The sequence below is a fragment of the Notechis scutatus genome, chromosome 1, assembly GCF_049901735.1.
Source record: "Notechis scutatus isolate UNSWTSFEM ecotype Mainland chromosome 1, rNotScu1.2, whole genome shotgun sequence".
Classification (NCBI taxonomy): domain Eukaryota; kingdom Metazoa; phylum Chordata; class Lepidosauria; order Squamata; family Elapidae; genus Notechis; species Notechis scutatus.
In genome coordinates, this window is record NC_142009.1 from 13,189,323 (window position 1) to 13,209,398 (window position 20,076).

The 20,076-nt window shown below is 40.6% G+C and overlaps 1 protein-coding gene across 2 annotated transcripts in view; it reads right to left on the bottom strand.

The window, feature by feature from the left end:
* CLUH (CLUH binding protein of NUMT mRNA) overlaps positions 1–20,076 on the bottom strand; it is a 94,669-nt gene that overhangs the window by 34,857 nt on the left and 39,736 nt on the right. For both annotated transcript variants that reach the window (XM_087957316.1, XM_087957322.1), the window contains exons 4-10: positions 18,520–18,663; positions 17,232–17,359; positions 12,824–12,978; positions 11,037–11,162; positions 9,917–10,064; positions 5,939–6,031; positions 2,378–3,072 (exon numbers count right to left, since the gene is read on the bottom strand). In XM_087957316.1, coding sequence (XP_087813442.1) covers positions 2,378–3,072; positions 5,939–6,031; positions 9,917–10,064; positions 11,037–11,162; positions 12,824–12,978; positions 17,232–17,359; positions 18,520–18,663 — 1,489 coding nt within the window. The remainder of the gene's footprint in view (positions 1–2,377; positions 3,073–5,938; positions 6,032–9,916; positions 10,065–11,036; positions 11,163–12,823; positions 12,979–17,231; positions 17,360–18,519; positions 18,664–20,076) is intronic.

Genomic DNA, 20,076 nt, shown 5'->3' on the forward strand with positions numbered 1-20,076 from the left:
ATTCACTTAACAATTGCAGCGACCAGCTTAACAACTGGGGCGAAAAAAGGTCATAAAATCGGTCGTGAGTCTCTTGACAACTTCCTTGCTTAGCAATGGAAAATCCTGATTCCGTTTGTGGTTGTAAGTCAAGCACTACCTGTAACTAGGTTCATAACAATAAACTATACCAGGTTAAAATGAGATTGGGGAGACTGAATGTGTTGCATCAGCTGCGCTATGATTTAGTTTATTTTGGGCACAGCATGTTTGCTAGCCTAGATTCAGAGTTTGGGACATTGGGTGAACTCTATCAAAGAGTAACAAGGGCAACAGAAATCTCAAAGGAGGAACCTCGACTCCTAGACCTTCTTCTACTCCCTTACAGAGTTGAAGAAGCTTCTTGGATGAGAAGCGAAACGTCTTCAAAGAAAAACCCAGAAAGTCCAGTTGCCTCATACAAAAGCACCTTTGGGACAACCATGACCTGATGACAGAGAATCTCCACAGACATCTCCCTTCATGTTGAAAAAAAAAATGTCTTGGAGGTCCAACATGGCAGGCATGTAGTAAATCATTATTTATTATTTATCGATTACATTTTTATTGCCTCTTTCCTCCGAGAGCTCAAGGGAGGTCTTTCTTAATTTGTTTTCCACAATTCTTTTGGAAGGGTAGGTCAGACTGAGAAGCTGGCTATTTTCTGACAACGCATTTAATATCTGAAATAACCTTATTCTCAAGGTTTGTGCAATAGATGCAGCCCTCGGCTAACAAAGATGACTGAATTCACATAACCTGCTAAGCCACCAAAGAACTGTGGTTAACGTAAGCCACACACAGAATGCACAGTGCTGTGTGAATGCAACGGCTATTAGGTCTTCACTGGATCTGATTATTCATTAAGCTGAGTCTCCTTGATGAATGGGATCTGAAACTGGAATTCTTTGGTCCATGTTCAATACCTCAACAAAATTACACGGGCACAGGAGTTGGCAGATGTCTTGAAGTTTTGTGGGGAATCCTGAGTAAGCTTACCAATATATTAAACTGAATTTTCCTTCAAATAAAATTGAAGGCTTATGAAAAGGCCTGCAGGCCCCGAGAAAACTGTGGCTTTCTACAAAATACCCCACCCCTGACAGAAAACGCCCCACCCTCTTCTTCCTGCTTGGTTTTAAATTTATTTGAAATTTTAAACTTACGATCCTTATTTATTGTTTTAATGTTTCATAGTGCGTATGGACTGAATGTCTGTAAGCCGCCTGGAGTCGCTCTCTGATGAGATGGGCAGCATACGGGTTTAATTAATAATAAATAAATAAATGTTATACAGGTAATCCTCGACTTACGAATGTCACGGAGCCTACTCATTACATTCATAACCCGAGGATTCGTTAGAGTGAATCACGTCAAACGAATGTGATCACTCCCTGCTTTCGCCCATGCATTTGCTAATCAAATGCACAAATTGTTAAGTGCACATGAGATATCTCAGGCTGGGGAAGGACACGAGGACCTAGTAACGGAACAGGCTACCTGCTTAAGACTACCCAAGACCTCCCCCGACCCACTGAGATACCTCATGCTTCCTCCCCTGGGGTCCCACAATTGCTCCCTCCCCCCGTCCTGCCGTGCAGGGTCACTTACCTTGTGAAGATCTAGTGAACTGTCTCCCCTCCAGCCTCTCTGCCACGGTTCCTTTGCTTGCTTGCAGTCTTGGCACCAAAAGCGTTTGCAAGCCAACAAGACTTTGGGGCGGCGAAACCGCATTGTTTCAAGCCTCCCATCAGCTTGCAAATGCTTTTCGCGCCAAGACTAAAAGTTTCTGGCTCAAGGTAGTCATCAACTCTATTGAGCCCAAAATTTCTGTGGCTAAGTGAGATTTTGTGAATTTTGCCCCATTTTACGATCTTTCCTGCCAGAGTTGTTAAGTGAATCCCTGCAATTGTTGTTAGCAATATAGTTAAGTGAATCTGGCTTCCCCATTGACTTTGCTTGTCAGAAGGTTGCAAAAAGTTGATCACACTGCAACCGTCCTAAGTGTGAATCAGTTGTCAAGCAGCTGAATTTTGATCACGTGATCAGGGAAAGGCTGCAAAACAGTTGTAAATGTGAAAGATGGTCATAAGTCACTTTTTTCAATTACGTTGCAACATTGAACCGTGTGAACTAAATGAACTGTTGTAAGTCAAGGACGACCTGTACTCAAACTGTAGCGATTCACTTAACAACTGTGGCAAGAAAGATTGTAAAACGGGACAAAATGAACTCAACTATGGTCTTGCTTAGAAATGGAAATTTTGGGCTCAGCTGCGGTCATAAGCCGAGGACTACCTGTAGTAAGATGGGAGCAAACTTAGGGAGCAAAAGAGAGAGAAAGATCAAGGCGATTCACCTATGTTCCACAAAGGCATCAACCAGCTCTTGCCGGAGACAACAAAGCTTGTGCCGGTGTTGCTTGGGGAAGCCCATCTTCTGACATTCTTCTGGCATTTCCTCCCCCTCCACTGGTAGAAAATTCAGGTCGGGGGGGAAAGTGCGGAGCAAGTCAAGGATGTAATGGCGCCCGTCGTTGCCAATGATCCCTTTGCATTCCACAGAAGAACACAACTCCACCTCTTCGCTCTTGTCATTGAGGACCAAGTGTTTCTGGATCTTCAACGGCCGGCTGGTTTTCTCTAGCAGCTCCAAATACTTGGGGTGGGAGACAACTGTCTTGCCAAAGTCTATGGAGCCATAGATGACACTTTGTTCTTGCTCCCGTTCCAGAATGCCTGGAATGATGGACTGAGCCGTCACCCGGTACCCTCGGTAGTCCACCACCACTGTGCCCAGGGTGTATAGTCCTTCAATGTCCACAGCATTGTATGTCCGGACCCCATTGAGGTCATTGGTTGGGGCCACATAAGCGGCCACATCTCCTCCAAAGTCCTTATAGTGGTCCCGGACATCAAAACCCAAGCTGAAGAAGATGTTGTTCCAGATAAACATCTGCATCTTGGTTTCCTCGCTTGGATTGATAGCCATCACGTTGCCATCGATGACGGCCATTGCACCTCTGGTGGCCGCTGCGGTGAAGTCACTGTGCACCTGGGAAGGATGAAACAGTCAAAGGATGACTAGGTTGCGAGAACGGTGACATTCCTTAATTTAGTCAAATATTCTGCATGTCTGTTTCCAAGTACAGGTGCTCCTTGACTTATAAAGTTAGTGACCAATGGAAGTTACAACGGAACTGAAAAAAGTGACTTATAGCAATAGCACTTAGACTTATATACCGCTTCACAGTGCTTTACATCCCTCTCTAAGCGATTTTAGAGTCAGCATATTGCCCCCAACAATCTGGATCCTTGTTTTACCCATCTCGGAAGGATGGAAGGCTGACTTATGACCATTTTTCACATTTATGACCGTTGCAGTATCCCCATACTCATGTGATCAAAATTTGGATGGTTGGCAACTGAGTTGTATTTATGACGGTTGCAGTGTCCCGGGGTCACACAATCACCTTTTGTGACCTTCTGACAAGCAAAGTCAATGGGAAAGCCAGATTCACTTAAACAACTGTGTTACTAACTTAACAACTGTGAGAAAAAAAAGATCGCAAAATTTGGGCAAAATTCACTTGGCAACTGTCTTGCTTAACAGCAGATATTTTGGGCTCAATTGTGGTTGTAAGTCGAGGACGTTTTTGTGTAACCCAACCCTTCACTTCTGCTTAAAAAGGACTTCATTGGACAATGCTCTGTTAGAGACTCTGGGTGACTGCTGTCAATCAAAAATGTTGGATTTGCACACTGAGACCACATCTGTGCAGCGCACTGTCAAATCCCATGCACCAAGCAAGAACGGCACAGATTTTAGCAAAGTTCCTTTAATGCTAGCTTAGGGAGAACACAGCTTCTTGAAATCACTAGGAGCACTCTCCCAGCTTCACTTATAATTAAGGCTGAAGCTCTTTGAATGAAAAAATTATTCCCAGGCTTCTGGACACCTGGGCTAAGTTGCCATTTGTGAGATAAGCTGCCAGCTCATTCACCTGTCTCTTGCTTGCTAATGTCTGAGATCATTTCCCTGACTTTCCCAGCCTCGTTAAAATCTCTCATTCTTTCCAAGCGAGGTCTCAAACGGTGAATACCTTCCAGATGACACAGTAGATCATGTCTGATGAGGGTTTCTCAATCCCCCCCTTTTTAAAAGATCGACTAGTGCTTGCTCAGATTTGTTTTTGGTTGCAAAAATGAATGAAATGTTTTCACAGTTGCCCAACTGGAGAAGAACTGTTGCATGCAAAAACCTAATCATTTCCATGGTCTACTCTGCCTTGCCTTGCCTTGCGCCTTTCTCCTTTCCTTTCCTTTCTCCTCTCCTTTCCTTTCCTTTCCTTTCCTTTCCTTTCCTTTCTCCTCTCCTTTCCCTTCCCTCTCCTCTCCTCCCTTCTTTTAATCTTAGCTTCATTTCTGATCAACTCATGGTGATATATAGCCTCTATTTTTCCCACAACAATCCTTTGTATCCTGTATTTTTTTATACCTGCTTTTATTTATTTGCATTCGTAAATTTGGTTCTTTTTCATTTTTGTAATTGTACATTAAAAAACACCACAGTATAAAAAGTAACCCTCCCAGATATACCAAGATAACAATGAAAAGGGGAAAGCTTTTTTTTTTTTTTTGGGGGGGAATTCCATCCTGTCAAGCTGCAGAATATAACAGAGAAAATATTACAATGAAATAACTTTTTCTTTTAAATAAAGGGAACAACCTAATTTTGCTTTTTCTTATTGTTTATGCTAGCTGGAGAATTCTGGGAATTGAAGCCTACAAGTCTTAAAGTTGCCAAGTTTGGAGGCCTCCGATGTATAGAATCAGGCTCAGGAATTAAGGCCGTGGTGCTAAGTGAATTGATTCACTGAAAACAACAACAGGAATTTAGAAGCTGGTGTGATTCATCTCAGCGCTTCTCAACCTTGACAACTGTAAAATAAGTGGACTTGTAATCCCAGAATTTTGGCTGTGGATGAACTTCTACTGTGTGTGTATTTCTACTGCAATGCTGGCTGGGGAATTCTGGGAATTGAAGTCCACACATCTTAAAGTTGCCAGTTGCCAAGATTGAGAAAGATTGAACTAGCTTAATACTACCTACAGCTAAAGTAGGTTACCTGGTAGTTTCCTGATGTACACAACTTCACCTTCCACCGATTCCAAACAACATAGTCTGAACAAGGTTGCATAAGAATTGTAATCCGGCAGTTTTAGGCTGCCAATTCTTCTAATTCTAGTAGTTTTAGGCTGCCAATTCTTGACCTACCCTGACTGGCAGTGGCTATTACTATTCCCCTCCAAGTCTTCCTATTGACTGAACTTTGGACAAAGCAGCAGTTCTGGTGCTAAAGTCGGATTCATTCAGTCAGATGGACAATTTGCATCTCCCATTATCTCGAATTTAACTAGGGAAGCTAAGGATTAACCTTAGAACTTCTGGTATGCCAAATTTCAAATAGCTAAACTTTGACCGCTAACCTATGATCTCTTTCTTAATGAGAATCTGAGGGGTTTGGGGACTAAAACAGTCACCAGGCCACAGTCACCTCTTATGCAAGAAATATCCAACTTTTGCAATTTACCTTTGCTTTCAGCAATCAAGTGGCTTATTTCAACTGATTTTAGGAAAAGGATTAGTCCTGTAAACATTAATTATTGACCAAAGGAAGCAAATTTATCTTGTATGGCTGGCAATTCTACTACTGTGCCTTGCCTTAAACCAGACTCGATGCTCTTGCTGAAAAGTAGCCTCACCAGACAATTGGCAAGTTCCAATTTAGCACTGAGCACAAAAGTAAAATTTGACTTGGTTTTCACCCTTCATAACGATAAGGACTAGAAACCTGTGGTTGTGCTTGTTGCTGTGTCTTTCTCCATTTGTTTATTTCCTTGCAGGGTTTGAAATTTACCTTAAAGATCGCTCGCTCTCTCAACAATCTTTCCGGCAGATTTTTGCGTGGCAGTTCTCGGGTTGTCTGCAATTCTTCATTCCAATCTCTGGTCTGAAAAGAGATCAGGGAAGAAGCTAAATATGTTAAATGCAAGCACACACAAAGGAACCAACTTTCCAACGTTGGGCAGAAATACAGAACCATCTGGCCATCTGCTATTGTCTTGGGCTCACTGAAAGGTTCTGGCTTTTTGAAACCATGTTTCCTTTTTGAGCTGAGCTACTGTATTTCATTCTACCAGGATTAACCAGAAATTATCTATGCCTTGCCAGTTCAAATGGATCAAGAAATGGTGGCTTCTCAGCAGTCAAACTGGGCAGGAGCTCGTTTGCAAGAGAACAGCTCATGAGCTTTTTATTCATTTTTTTAAAATTTATATATCAAATTTAGAAAACCCTACCCCCATCTCACTCACAGAGCAATTTTTATTTTAAGAAGGCAGGAACTGATTTTTTGCATCTACCTTATTACCTTGTGTGTAAACATAATTTAGCAGCTCCTAACAGAAACAGTAAATAGTTTGCAGTAATTTGAAGAGAGCGGGTAATATGCCATTTAAATTCAATTTGCACTGATTTATATGATTTGCATTATTGTAAACTGACACAAATGACACTGAGATGAAAAAAAAATAAAGACTACATCAGAAACAACAAACGGTTATGTTAAATGTGAGTGGTATCCAAACGCAAAATGTCTGCTAGGTCTAACTGAGGTCTGTTAAAACAATGATTTATGGGGTGTGAACTACATAATTATTCATTAAATGACTTTAAAGGATCAGTGCATTTTTTTTAAATAAGGTTTTAGTCCCTAAAAGGGCTTCTCAAAGCACTTGATTAAATGGAAGGAGGCATAACAAGCACTTAAACAAAGGTCTTAAAGTGAAACTGAGCTGAGTTACAAGGTTAAATCATTATTAAAAGCACCTTTCAAGACAGCAAAGAGTTGTTAATGTGTGTCAAAATAAACAGATGAAACTGTTCTAAACTAAAATGGTTATTTTAGTGAAACTGTGGGCTTTTTTTGTCTATGGAGATTTTTAATCAGTATATAAGTATATAAGCAGTATATAAGTCTATGTGCTATTGCTATTTCAAAACAGTAGTCCTCTCTGTCCAGAATGTGGACTTGGCTGTGTTCAAAAGAACAACCTTTGTATTTTAGATGCAGATGGACTGCTAAATCTTATCCTGATGGGTTTGTTCTCTTGTGTTGTCATATAGATTTGTGAAGTGATTGTTTTGTTTCCCCAATATATAATCTGCACGTATGTCATTGCATTGTATTGCATTTATCACATTGCTCAGTTTGTGTCTGGATGTTTTATTCTTGGGGTGGACAAGCTTCTGGCTTAATGTATTCTTGGGTTCAAAATGTGCGTGGATGTTGTGTTGGCTGAAAATCCTCCTGAAAATCCTCCTGAATGACAACATTGCTTCGTTTGTTGTTCTCTTCTTTGTTTGTTATGGAAGAACTTCTATTGGAATAGCCACAAGTTCTGAGAAATTTCTTAGATGAGAAGTGTAAAATTTTCAAGGAAGGAAAAAACAGCCAAGAAAGTCCAGTTGCCTTTTGGAAAAGCACTTTTGGGATGTGTGGACTTTTTTTCATTCTCTCTCATTTCTGCAGAAAAAACAATTACTACCAACCTCCCTTCCATCGAGGACCTGTATACTGCACAAATCAAAAAGAGGGCTGTGAAAATATTTACAGACCCCTCGCATCCCGGACATAAACTTTCAACTCCTTCCCTCAAAACGACGCTATAGAGCACTGCACACCAGAACAACAACAGAACAACAAGACACAAGGACAGTTTTTCGCTGAAAGCCATCACTCTGCTAAACAAATAATTCCCTCAACACTGCTCAACTATTACGAAGTCTGCACTACTATTACTGTTAATCTTCTTATCACCCCTCCCCTCCCACTTGTGGCTGTATGACTGTAACTTTGTCGCTTGTATCCTTACAATCTATATTGACTGTTTCCTAGTAAGACTTGATTGCTTATTGTATCCTATGACTTTCATTGTGTTGTACCTTATGATTCTTTACTCTTGACGAATGTTTCTTTTCTTTTATGTATACTGAGAGCATTTGCACCAAGACAAATTCCTTGTGTGTCCAACCGCCCTTGGCCAATAAAGAATTCTATTCTATTCTATTTCAAGACCCTCAAATTCCCATATAAAATAAAAATATATCTTTGTACAAAAAAGGGTCAAAAAAGAAAACTGCTGAGTTTCTGCTCTTCTAACTTCTGATCTTTTTCCCCCTCCAAGTAGCTTTATGAAAGATTATAATTACAAAATAGTACAAACAAAATGCAAACTGAAAGAAGAATAGAAAGAAAAATATATAAAATGAAAAGAATTGAAAGAAAAAAAGAAAAGAAAAATAAGAATAAGAAATATATAAAGAAGTAACTTTCCATCTTCATCCCAAGTACAAACAATTTTAAGAACTTTTCCCCTATTCTTAAATTATAACCAATGATCTCTTTTCTCCACATCCCATCTATATCTATAAACAAATCCATAAATTATCATCATTTCAGTTCCGGTATCAGCAAAAGTCCATTAAGGGTTACCAGAAATAACAACATAGCTATTTTAAGTTTGATCTAATAAACCAATTTTATATTCTTTCCTTTTACTTCTAAAGATCTTAATCTTTAGTCCACCAAAACAATGTCACAGGACTTATTTTAATTTCTTCTTTTATCCCTTCTCAGAGATTCTTCAAAGTTTTAACAATTCTTTTTTGTAAGTGGAATATAGAAAAATTATCCGGGTCGCTCTCTTGGTTTATTGCACATTCCTTTCCGTTATTTAAAAAAAATAAATCATGTGGCTTCTTTTGTAATGTCTTTGTAGCATCTTTTTCCATGTAATTCTTGTAACCTGTCACTCAGTCTTTGTCTTGTCAGGAAAAACCAGTCCCTCTTTTCTAACAACTTTTGGTCTATTTCTAGAGGCAGATATTGCTGTTGACATTGTTAATATTAACTACTGACTCGATGTTTCCAAAGTGTCCTTCAATATTTCCAGTATTAAGAATATTTTGCGTCAATCTGTAACTGTTAATCGCATTTGTGTGCTCTTCTTTAATTGAAATCTTTAGTTCCCTCTAATGTCTAATTTTTAAAATCTTATTGCTATTTTTAAACAATTCAAAACAATTTAACTTTCCCACAGGAAATATTCATTATAATTAATCCAAAAGTCTTATTTCAAATTTCTTTGGACCCTTAATTCATTTATAACTTTCTAAAAAAAAAATTTAAAAATAGCTTTTTTGCTGTTTATGTCAATTTCTTTTTTAAGGTCTGAAGCTTGCAGTTAGAATTTCTTTCACTAAGGACTGAATTACCAGTGTTTTCAGATTTGTCTCTCCAAAGGGTTCTAATAGCTGAGAAGTAGCTAGTAAGCAATTTCTGAATGGGGTTAGAAAAGTTAAGTATGCAAATCCAGTGTCCTTTTAAGGCACCAACCGTGGTTTGGACAAGAGTGCCATTACTTCGTCTCCCAGTTCTCAAAACCTATTTTTGTTTGGTAGTGTCCTAGAGAGGAGCAACTATCACTTGTGGAGAATCTCCCATCCACTCTTCGTTCAGAGAGATGTGAACAGCCCATCTATTCATCAGCTCTTCATGTTTCTCCATGATTTGTCTGTCTGCTTTACTTCTCACAGGCCTGTCTTCAGTTCATCATTTCTTCCTCCTTTTTTTCCTTCTGATCTTTAATTATATTAGAAACAAGAAACTGCCCAGAGGTTATCAGCTTTCCTTTGGTCTCATCAGGCCTCAAGACATTTGGTTCTCAAAGTATTTTTTTTTTTCCTCATGAGACTTAAAAGGTGCATCACGGATGGTAAGAATTAATGGAATATAGAGACCGGCTGTGATCCACAAAGCCCAGTGTGTCTTTACCTGTCCCGGGATATGTTCTTCATAGCCCAGTCTAGAGGTGTAAGCATCTTCTGCTCTCACACAATCCATGACATGTTCGGCTAGAGGAGCTGTCCACGTGTATACTTGGAAGGGGGTGGATATTCTCTCTAGTGGGTGCCTCTGGACCCTGGTTTGGAATAAAATGAAACGCATTACTACTACTCTTCTAAAATACACTTTTCCCTCCTAAGTCTAAAAAATTCCAAACTAAGATTAACATATTTTTTAAACAATGGAATGAAAAGTTGTGCTAACTCTGCTGATTGCAAGGTTCCTCTTTTACAAATACTGCTTTTCTTTTCCTTTACTATGGATGTTTTGTTCTAGTTCATTGTAGAAATTCTTACTGTACTTCAGTGTTGTATGCCATCAAGAACTCAACTGATTGAGCAGCATACATGTTTAAATAATAATTATTATCTAGCTAGGCTTTTTCAATGTGGGTTCCGGAATGAGATGTTAAATATTTACGATGGGTTTTTTTTTAATGGTTATTTTCCTTGGGTGCTCTACCAGTAAAAGCAAGAATTACAAACAAATATGTAAAAAATAAATAAATAGCCAGTTGCATGTAAGATATTGGTCTAGAAACCAGGAAACTCTGAGTTCTAATCCTACCTTAGGCATGAAAACCAATGGATGATGAAAAATTAATGATAAGCAACGTATAGGTTAAATGCTTACATTCACATAAATTGTATATACTTGTAAATAATGCACAAAACAGTAGTATAAGATGAATGCCACAAATTATTGTCAAAATATTTACACTTTTTGTTTGTTTTTAAAGTTATAAAAGATTAATAAAGTTTATTTTTTTAAAAAGGCATGAAAACCAACTGGGTGACTTTGAGCTAGTCACTCTCTCTCAGCCCAGCCACCTTACAGATATCACTTATGAAGTAATAAAGGCAGGGATAAACATCTGATAAATAATAATTTGTGCATCCTTAAAATGCTTGTAACCAAAGAATGAAAAGGAAACAAAAAACGGGAAAAAATGATTATCAGCTGAAATTCATAAAGAATGTGTGTGTGAGAGAGAAAGAGACAATGAGAGAAGGAGAGAGACTGTAAAAGGCTAATAGAGAAAAATTACCGTTTCTTCTGCAGAGCTGCAAAATTTCTTTTGAAAGTGGGGCTAATTTGGTTCAGGAGCTCTACCAGGGAATGGCTGAGGAAGCTGGGATTAGCAGGCTTAGGGTTGAAGTTATAAGCTGTGGACCTGCAAGGAAGAAACATGAAGACGCTTAGTAGCAATGCCATGGCTAACAATAGCCTAACCTTTATCCAGCCACCAAGGCATTCAGCAAACCAGAAGTCAACCCCAGATTTGATTCTGCAGATTCTGGATGTAACAGGCTAGTTATGTGGTGTCTGGTCAACTCAACTCTTCAACTCAAAGGTTTCTCATGGGGAACCGGGTCCCACTAATCTGCTGTTGATTGCCAATTTGACCTCTGTAAAGAAGTACTACGTTGGAAGTTCAGGATTCAAGTGCAACATCCCATTTCCTCCAAAAACAGATCCATGGTCAACACTCCTTGGGCTCGGAGCTTCTCCAGTCAGTCCCCTGGCTCTTTAGGTGTATGACTAGTCCTTGCCATGGGAATGGGCAGGCTATATTATGCTTGCATGTCATGACGGTCATAAAATGCATCAGTCACAATTTTGTGGCCTTTTTCTTTTACAGCGATCGTTAAGCAAATGCAGCGTCATAAAGTGAATGCAGCAATTATTAGGTGAATGTTACAGCTGTTGAACAAACCAATGGCTCACTAGGTCAGGGGTCTCCAACCTTGGCAACTTTAAGACTTGTGGACTTCAACTCCCAGCTGAGGAACTCTGGGAGTTGAAGTCCACAAGTCTTAAAGTTGCCAAGGTTGGAGACTCCTGAACTAAGGCAGCAGTCCCCAATCTTTATGGCTCGACGAGCTGGTGGGGAGAGAGAAACCAGCCCGCATAAGCAGCGGGTTGGTGCATGTGCGCACCAACCCGTCGCTTGCATAAGTCAAGTGGCACGCAGGCTCATGCGCCAGACAACTCCTCATGTGGCCCAGTCAGGTGACCATGGGGAGGGCCTGACTGTTGGAACTTTGAATCCGGACTGTAAGTCCCCATTTTCGGGTTAATTGTAATTTGGACCAGTCGCTAAGCAGCAGGTTGTAAGTCTAGGACTATTGCCTGCTCTTGCTTCCTCTACTTGGTGGTACAAACATGGTTGTACAGAATCCCTACGCAACCTGCCAGTTTTCATTTCGTGGCCCAAGTCCCACCCAAAACCCAATTGGGCCCAAATGTAGAGGTTACTTTAAAGGAAAAAATAGGTGTCTTTGGTATTGAAGATGCGCAAGAAACCCATTCTCCTAAAATGCCTTATTTTTTCTTTCTTTCAAAAAGGTCACCCAAATCCTGCCCTCTTTGGGAGCACTGTCCTTTTGCTGCAGCCCTCATACCTCTGCCAATGAACAGAGCATTTTGGTGATATTAGCATCAGCATTATGATTCAAAACCCAGGAGCAACAGAAATGATATTGGAATTTCCAAACTTGAATAGAAAAATGGCGCAGGATCCAATCTGGGTCGGTCACTGGGACCAGAGGTTTCATCTTCCCAGCTTTCGGACTTGTGCTGAAACCTCTGGTCCCAGTGACTGATCCAGATTGGATCCTGCAACATTATCCTGTATATATCCATGCATATTCGCCTTCATTTATGAGAAAAATAGTAATCATCAGAAATGGCAAATTCTACTCACAGTGTGAATTTAATGTAAGGTCTCACAGACTGTCCCCAAAATAAGGCTCTGAGAGACCAGCATTAAAAACAAAACATTTGGCATTTGACAAGGGGGCGGAGAAAAAAGTCAGATCTTTAGCTACTTACTGATTGAGGTAGAAACCTCGGGTGGATGCGGTAATGCTGACATGTCGATCTTCTACCGTGATGACATACAGGTACATGAGATCTCCGTGCATCTTGCGATTGCCAGGTGGCGGATTCCAGCCACTCATAGTTAGGACTTTTAGGCACTGTAGAGGCTTGGGGGAAGAGGGGTTATGGGAAGAGATAAAGAGAGAAAATTTAAAGGTGAACAAGAGCCACAGATTTACAGTCCTCTTGGGAGTGTCTTTAAAAAAAAAAAAAAAGCACAATGCAAACAATTCAGATAATCAATCAATGGCTTTGTGGTTTCTGTCTCCTTTTGGTAGTTAACAACTCAAGGATTTGCATTCCAGTCACTTCTTCTGAATTAAAATGGTGAATTACAAAGCTCCTAGTTGGTATATTACGCCTTACGTGGGGAGAGTGGCAAGAATTCCTCTATTCCCAAATTATCTTTGTCTCCACTTGTCTTTCTGTTCTCAATCGTTTCCAAAGCCTCAAATTTTAGACCACTGTTTCTCAACAACACAGACTCCAACTCCCAAAATTCTTAATGCATCCACATCTCTAATGTGGCCTTTGATATTATTTTGTGTTTTATCAGAGCACAATATTTTGAGATAGTCACTGGGTGGGTTTACTCATTTCCCTAAACCATGATTTGATTGGAATGAAGGGATTCTATCACATCATATATCATGTTAATCCAGAGTTTACAAACTACAAATTAAAGGTAGTCTTTGACTTACAACTTCGTTTAGTGACTGTTCCAAGTCACGATGGTACTAAAAAAAGTGACTTATGACTGGTCCTCACACCTATGATGTTTGTAGCATCGTGAGTCATGTGATCAAAATTTGGATGCTTAGCAACCAGATATATTTATGACAGCTGCAGTGTCCCAGGGTTATGTGATTGCCATTTGTGGCCTTCCCAATTGGCTTCCGACAAGCAAAGACAATTGTCAAGGCTCCAACAATACACCCCCATTCAAATCATAAGTCTCTAGCCGCATCTCTCAGAATAAAAAAAATTGATTAGGAGTGACCATGTCGGCGTTACCTGGGTGCAGTCGACTCTAAGACACATCATTCATTTCACCCTTGACCCTGGTCTTCCCACTACCCCCTGGATGTATATTCTCCAATGGGACACATCCATAGCCAAGAGTCATCAATCATGCTCTCCAGTAATAATCTTGCGCGCCAACAGCTTCGGCTGCCTAGCAATTATCTGAAGCATTTAAGGAATGCCCTACTTTCCCCACTCCCTTTCTCCCTTTCTGGCAACTAAAAAGACCAAAGAAGTATTTTTTAGTTGACAACAATGAAGGAAGACAGATTTGCTTAATGACCAAGTGATCCACTTAACAACTGCAGTGATTCCCTTAACAATCGTGGGAAGAGAGATCATAAAATTGCATGTGACTCACTTATCATACGCTTTGCTTAGCATTGGCAATTCTGGCCCCAAATATAGTCATAAATCAAGGATTATCTGTGTATTATATTTAATGCAATGCAATAAACCACTGTCCTGCTTGACTGTGGTGCTGTATTTATGCTTCACGAAGTCTTGGTGGCATCTTAGCAGAAAAATGGTTTAAATGTAAGAGAGAAGCAGCTCTGGACTTTGTTCCTTCTAGTGACTGATTGCAGAGGAATAATTAACAGCCTCTTTTATGGGAAGGTACTTGGATTCAGAAAATTGTTAATAATTGAAATACACTTGGGGTATTTTGTCCTGCAGTAAAATCCAGAGGTTTTTCCTAGGCTGGGAAGTGGGTAGAATCATAGAGGCAACCAGAAAAAGATGACGATTTGGGAGAAAGTGATTCCCACTAAAACTCCAAAAAGCGACCAGTCCTCAAATTGATCTCCATTTCCAACATAGAAAGGTTCTAGGGTTGCAGAAAGAGATCTGAACTCGAAATGATTATGATGCAAGCACAACTCTGCTCTTCATTCCTTCCAGCTGCTTCTCACTGAGGGGACCTTTTGCATTTGGAGCAGTTTGCACTCAGAATATTTCCCCTATCCATTAGAAGCATTCTTCAAAAGGAGAACGGTCTTCTGCAGTCACGACATAAGCCTAAGATTGAAAAATCAAGCTGGTCAGATGTCCCATCTTTTCTATCATGCTCTACTGAGTAGAGAGCTGGCCTCTTGACAGAAAGCCACTTGAAGAGACTAGAAGCATTTGAAATGTGGACTTACAGACAGCTGTTACATATCAGCTGGGTTGACAAAATCAGAAATGATGAGGTGATAAGCCGCCTGGGAAAACCAAGGGAAATCATCAAAATAATAAAAAAGCGAAAGTTAGAATATTTCATATGTGTCATGCAATACTCGGAAAAACACGGCATACTTCACTTAATCCTCCAGGGAAAGATTGATGGCAAATGAGGTCCAGGCAGAAGAACATTATGGCTTCAAAAGCTAAGGGACTGGTTTGGACAAAACTCAGCAGCACTTTTTCATGTGGCTGTTGATAAAAATAGGATCGGCAACACAATCGCTAACATCCGATGACGGATGTGGCACAAGAAGACGACAACGATGATCCATTAGAAATTTCCTTCCTCTGCTACCATGCCAAATTTCCAGAGCGAAGAAGCATGTGCTCTGGGAATCTCTAGGGTATTCATGAAGCTTCTTCTGGCTGGGAGATCCTGGTGAGGGTCCAGTAGCCAGAATACACTTTGTGTGCAGTGGCTCTTAGGTCAGTGCAAACCAGCTGCAAGCTGGACACAGAAAAATTCTTATCCACGATCAAGACAAGCTGTTACGATTTGACAGCCAATTGTGAACCGGTTGACGAATGACCTGCCTTGGTACAAGAAGTCCTTGCTTAATGATGGTAATCGGGGCTGGGAATTCTGTCATTAAGAGATATGGCTGTAAAGCACGACGTCATGTGACCACGCCAACTTATAACAGCACTCCTAGCTGTCTAAGATGCTGTTTTTGGACAGATCCTTTGAAGTTGCAGCATCCCACAATCACATGATCACAATCTGCAACCTCCTGTAGGCTTTCTTACTGACTTTGCTTGTTGGAAGCCAGCAGTGAAATGGTCTTAAAGGACCATCGCACGACTGCGGGATGCTGTAACCATTATAATCCAGAAATAATTGCCATTTGCCCAGATCATATGATTGTGGAGCTGCTGCGATGGTCGCAACTATGAGGACTGGTCATAAGTCTCACTTATTCAGTGCCTTTATAACTGAACAGTCACCAAAGGAGTGTAGTGGCAATGTGGAAAACCATTGTTATTTCGAGGAGTTCAGTGACATATTTTGGTTTCTCCTTCAAATTAAAAGCCTAGACATTTAGAGCTCATTCTGAGCTAACCTGCTTTTAAAAAATTCTTGTTCATTGAATAAAGAAGGAGAGAACCGTCATGCAACTGCAAAGCTATTCTTACTGTGGAAGTCTCAGACTTTCAACTCCCATCCAGAATCATGTGCCAGCCAGCCAAGCCCAGATCTTGCGGTTGTTGTTATTGTCTGTGGGGAGCTTCTGCATGGAACCTAACCCTGGATGTTGTGGAAACTGGCCACCCTTGGAGTATCTGAGCCGCAGTGGCGCAGTGGTTAAAATGCAGTACAGCAGGCCACTTCTGCTGCTTGTCAGCTGCTTGCAATTTGGCAGTTCAAATCTCACCGAGGTGAGTAAAATGAAGCCCCAGAAAAGCACTGTAAAGCGGAATATAAGTCTAAGTGCTATTGCTATTGCTATCTCCGCTGTCCTTATTTAGGAGCTCCTGACAGCTTGTAAGGGATCTGGATGTCAACTTTCATGGTATGTATGCTTTTTAGGTTATGTTTTTAAATTTGCTTGCTTGAGACAATAATGAAATCTGTTAAAATCCCTTTATTTATTGTCGCTGGATCCAAAAGAACAAATTGCCTGGGTACCCAATCACTGCCCTGACCCTTGGCAAAACAGTGAGCGGTCACTAAACAAGGGCTACTACTACCTGTATAAAAATGGCTTCCTGTATTTTGAGAAGGAAAATAAACTTTGCATTTGGAGGCTGGGTTATTTGGATCCCTGCTTCCATTTCAGTCTCTTTCTTTCTCTTCCTCTCTGTCCCTCCTTCCCTCTCCCGCTCCACCAGCAAAAAAAAATACACAATACATATAAATAACATTACCGAATGGACCTGTTACCGTTGGTAGTATGTCAATGTTTCCCCCCCACCTTTGGAATTTACATAGGAAATACCCACAAGGCAGCTGACCAAGCAATGCCAGCCTCTTGGTTGGGGCTTCCTTGGCATGGAATTCTAAAAGGTGGGCTTTTATTATCTGGGAGGAGGCAGGCGAGTGGAAAGAGGCATTTTGAGCAAGTGCTGGAAGAGGTAATCAGCTTCCCCTTGGCAGATCTATGGATGCTACCTTCCAGTCTCGGTTCTGAGGCTGAAGAGGGCAGAGCGGCCTCTCTTTGCTCCCGGGTAAGATGTGCTCAGGAGGGGTGCAGTCGATCTGCTCCAATTCTGCGCCCTTCTTCTTCCGCTTGCCGTTCTCTAGAAGTAAAACACGGGAGGGGGGGGAGATTAAAAAAAAAAAGATATTAACCCCATCAGGGTAGACCCATTAGAAGAGAGGGCGAATGAATTAATCTCGTCCTCTGTGGTCCGATTCACGTTTCCAAGAAGAGACTGGAAAGTTGGCCCTTCGAAAGAAAAACGGAGAAAACCTTCATTCTCTGATATAGTCCTCAACTTATGAATGGTCGCTTAATGATTGTTGGAAACTAGGACAGACCCTCCCCCCCCCCTCCGGTCCAATAGCTACTTATCACCAGTTGTAGCACCACTGCAATCACATGAACAAAATTCAGGCAAATGCACCCTTCGCTGCCAACCCCGGGGAAACTGAAGCACCCCAACCTCTTCCCACCCACCCCTGCTAGGTCCCTGCAAGGAGGGCAGGGAGCAAATGCCTCAGTGCTTTGGTATCTCTACCAGCACTTTAGTCACTTCATAAGCGGTGCTTTGCATAGTCCCGGAATCCACCTCTCCTGGAAAGAGATCTCTGTATGGGGACTAGGTTTTTTGCTCCCTGCATCCCAAATCTGAAAGTTGGATAGATTAAAAGGGGGGAAAAAAACGGGAGCAAGGCAGATGTTAGAGATGAGGTAGAAGTGCTGCAAGGACTGTTCCTGTTGAAAGGACTGTGTAGTACACTGATGATGTAGTATCCCACCCCCTCTGTTGAAAGAGGTCTCTGTTGACAAGAGGGGAGGGATATGACATCATCAGTCTACAACACAGTCCTTTCAGCAGTTCCAAGAAGTCTCAACACCCATTTGCACGACTGAGGTGACCCTGAGGACAACAGACAAACCTCCAAGTGGCCTCAACGACTCTCTAAAAAGAACGCAAATGACCAGCTGTCTGCAAGGAATATAAATCCTTCCATTCCCCACCATCCAGCCAGATCTGAAGAAGCTTCTTGGATGAGAAGCGTAACATCTTCAAAGAAAAACTAGAAAGTCCAGTTGCCTCTTGAAAAAATACCTTTGGGTGAACTTTCGTGGTTATTTCCCTTGAAAATGTTTCGCTTCTCATCCAAGAAGGTCATTCAGTTCTAACTTAGAACTACGACCTAAATGTTTGAGAAGCTCCAGAGACTAAGCAAGACATTTCCCACCCGTTGCACAAGCAGTCATATTTCTCAATACCTCCAAGGTCCCCATCAGTGAAGACGCTGAGGAATGACAGCGAGTTGCAGTCAACACCATTGAAGGCATCTGATGGATCAAGGCTCTTGAGGAGATCCCGGATGTGACGGACGTGTATCCGAGCTTCACGAACTGTATATGGCTCTGGGAAAGTTTCAAGTATGTACAGAAAGTAAAAAAAACAAAACAAAACCCTCATTACAGAGAAATGTCAGCTTATGGACGATTTGCTTAGCCACCATTTGAAGTTATGAAGGACCCCCAAAAGGTACTTACTTATTTTCAAAAATCTGATGGCCAACCCAGGCGTGAACATGTGACTGCATTTTGGGCACTTGGCCCAATTTGCAGAGTCCCATTGTCATGTGACAATTTATGATGTTTTGGGCAAAAACGTCCCAAAATGAACAACGGATTCGCTTAACAACCTTGACAATTGCTACCCACCTGCCTTCAATCGGGGACCTCTATACTGCACGAGTCAAAAAGAGGGCTGTGAAAATATTTACAGACCCCTCACATCCCGCACACAAACTGTTTCAACTCCTTCCCTCAAAATGACGCTATAGAGCATTGCACACCAGAACAACTAGACACAAGGACAGTTTTTTCCCGAATGCCATCACTCTGCTAAATAAATAATTCCCTCAACGCTGTCCAACCATTTACAAAGTCTGCACTACTATTACTGTTAATCTTCTCATCACTCCTTATCACCCATATCCTCCCACTTATGACTGTATGATTGTAACTTTGTCACTTATATCCTTACGATTTATATTGACTGTTTCCTAGTATGATTTGATTTCTTATTGTACCCTATGACTATTATTAAGTGTTTGTACCTGATGATTCTTGACTCTTGATGAATCTATCTTTTCTTTTATGTACACTGAGAGTATTTGCACCAAGGCAAATTCCTTGTGTGTCCAATCACACTTGGCCAATAAAGAATTCTATTCTATTCTATTCTATTCTATTCTATTCTATTCTATTTTATTCTTTTCTTTTCTTTTTTCTTTTCTTTTTTCTTTTCTTTTTTCTTTTCTTCTTTTTTCTTTTCTCTTTTCTTTTCTCTTTTCTTTTCTTTTTTTTTCTTTTCTTTTTTCTTTTCTTTTTTTCTTCTTCTTTTCTTCTTTTTTTCTTCTTCTTTTCTTCTTCTTTTCTTCTCTTTTCTTTTCTTTTCTTTTCTTTTTTTCTTTTCTTTTCTTCTCTTCTCTTCTCCTCTTCTCTTCTCTTCTTCTATTCTATTCTATTCTATTCTATTCTACTCTACTCTACTCTACTCTACTCTACTCTACTCTATCCTATTCATTTAACAGCCACCACAAAAAGAGTCATAAAATTGGGTGATGGCCCATTTTACATCTGTCATGACTTATGACCATAACTGGCAGGTTCCATTACAATCTTAAGTTGAAGACTACCACTGTATTCATCTCTCCTTTATTAAACTTATACCATATTTTTCTACTTACACAAAAAAACACGACTTACGATACTTGAAATTGAAATGCAATATCCAAAAGAAGCATTAAAATGGACAAAATTAAAAAC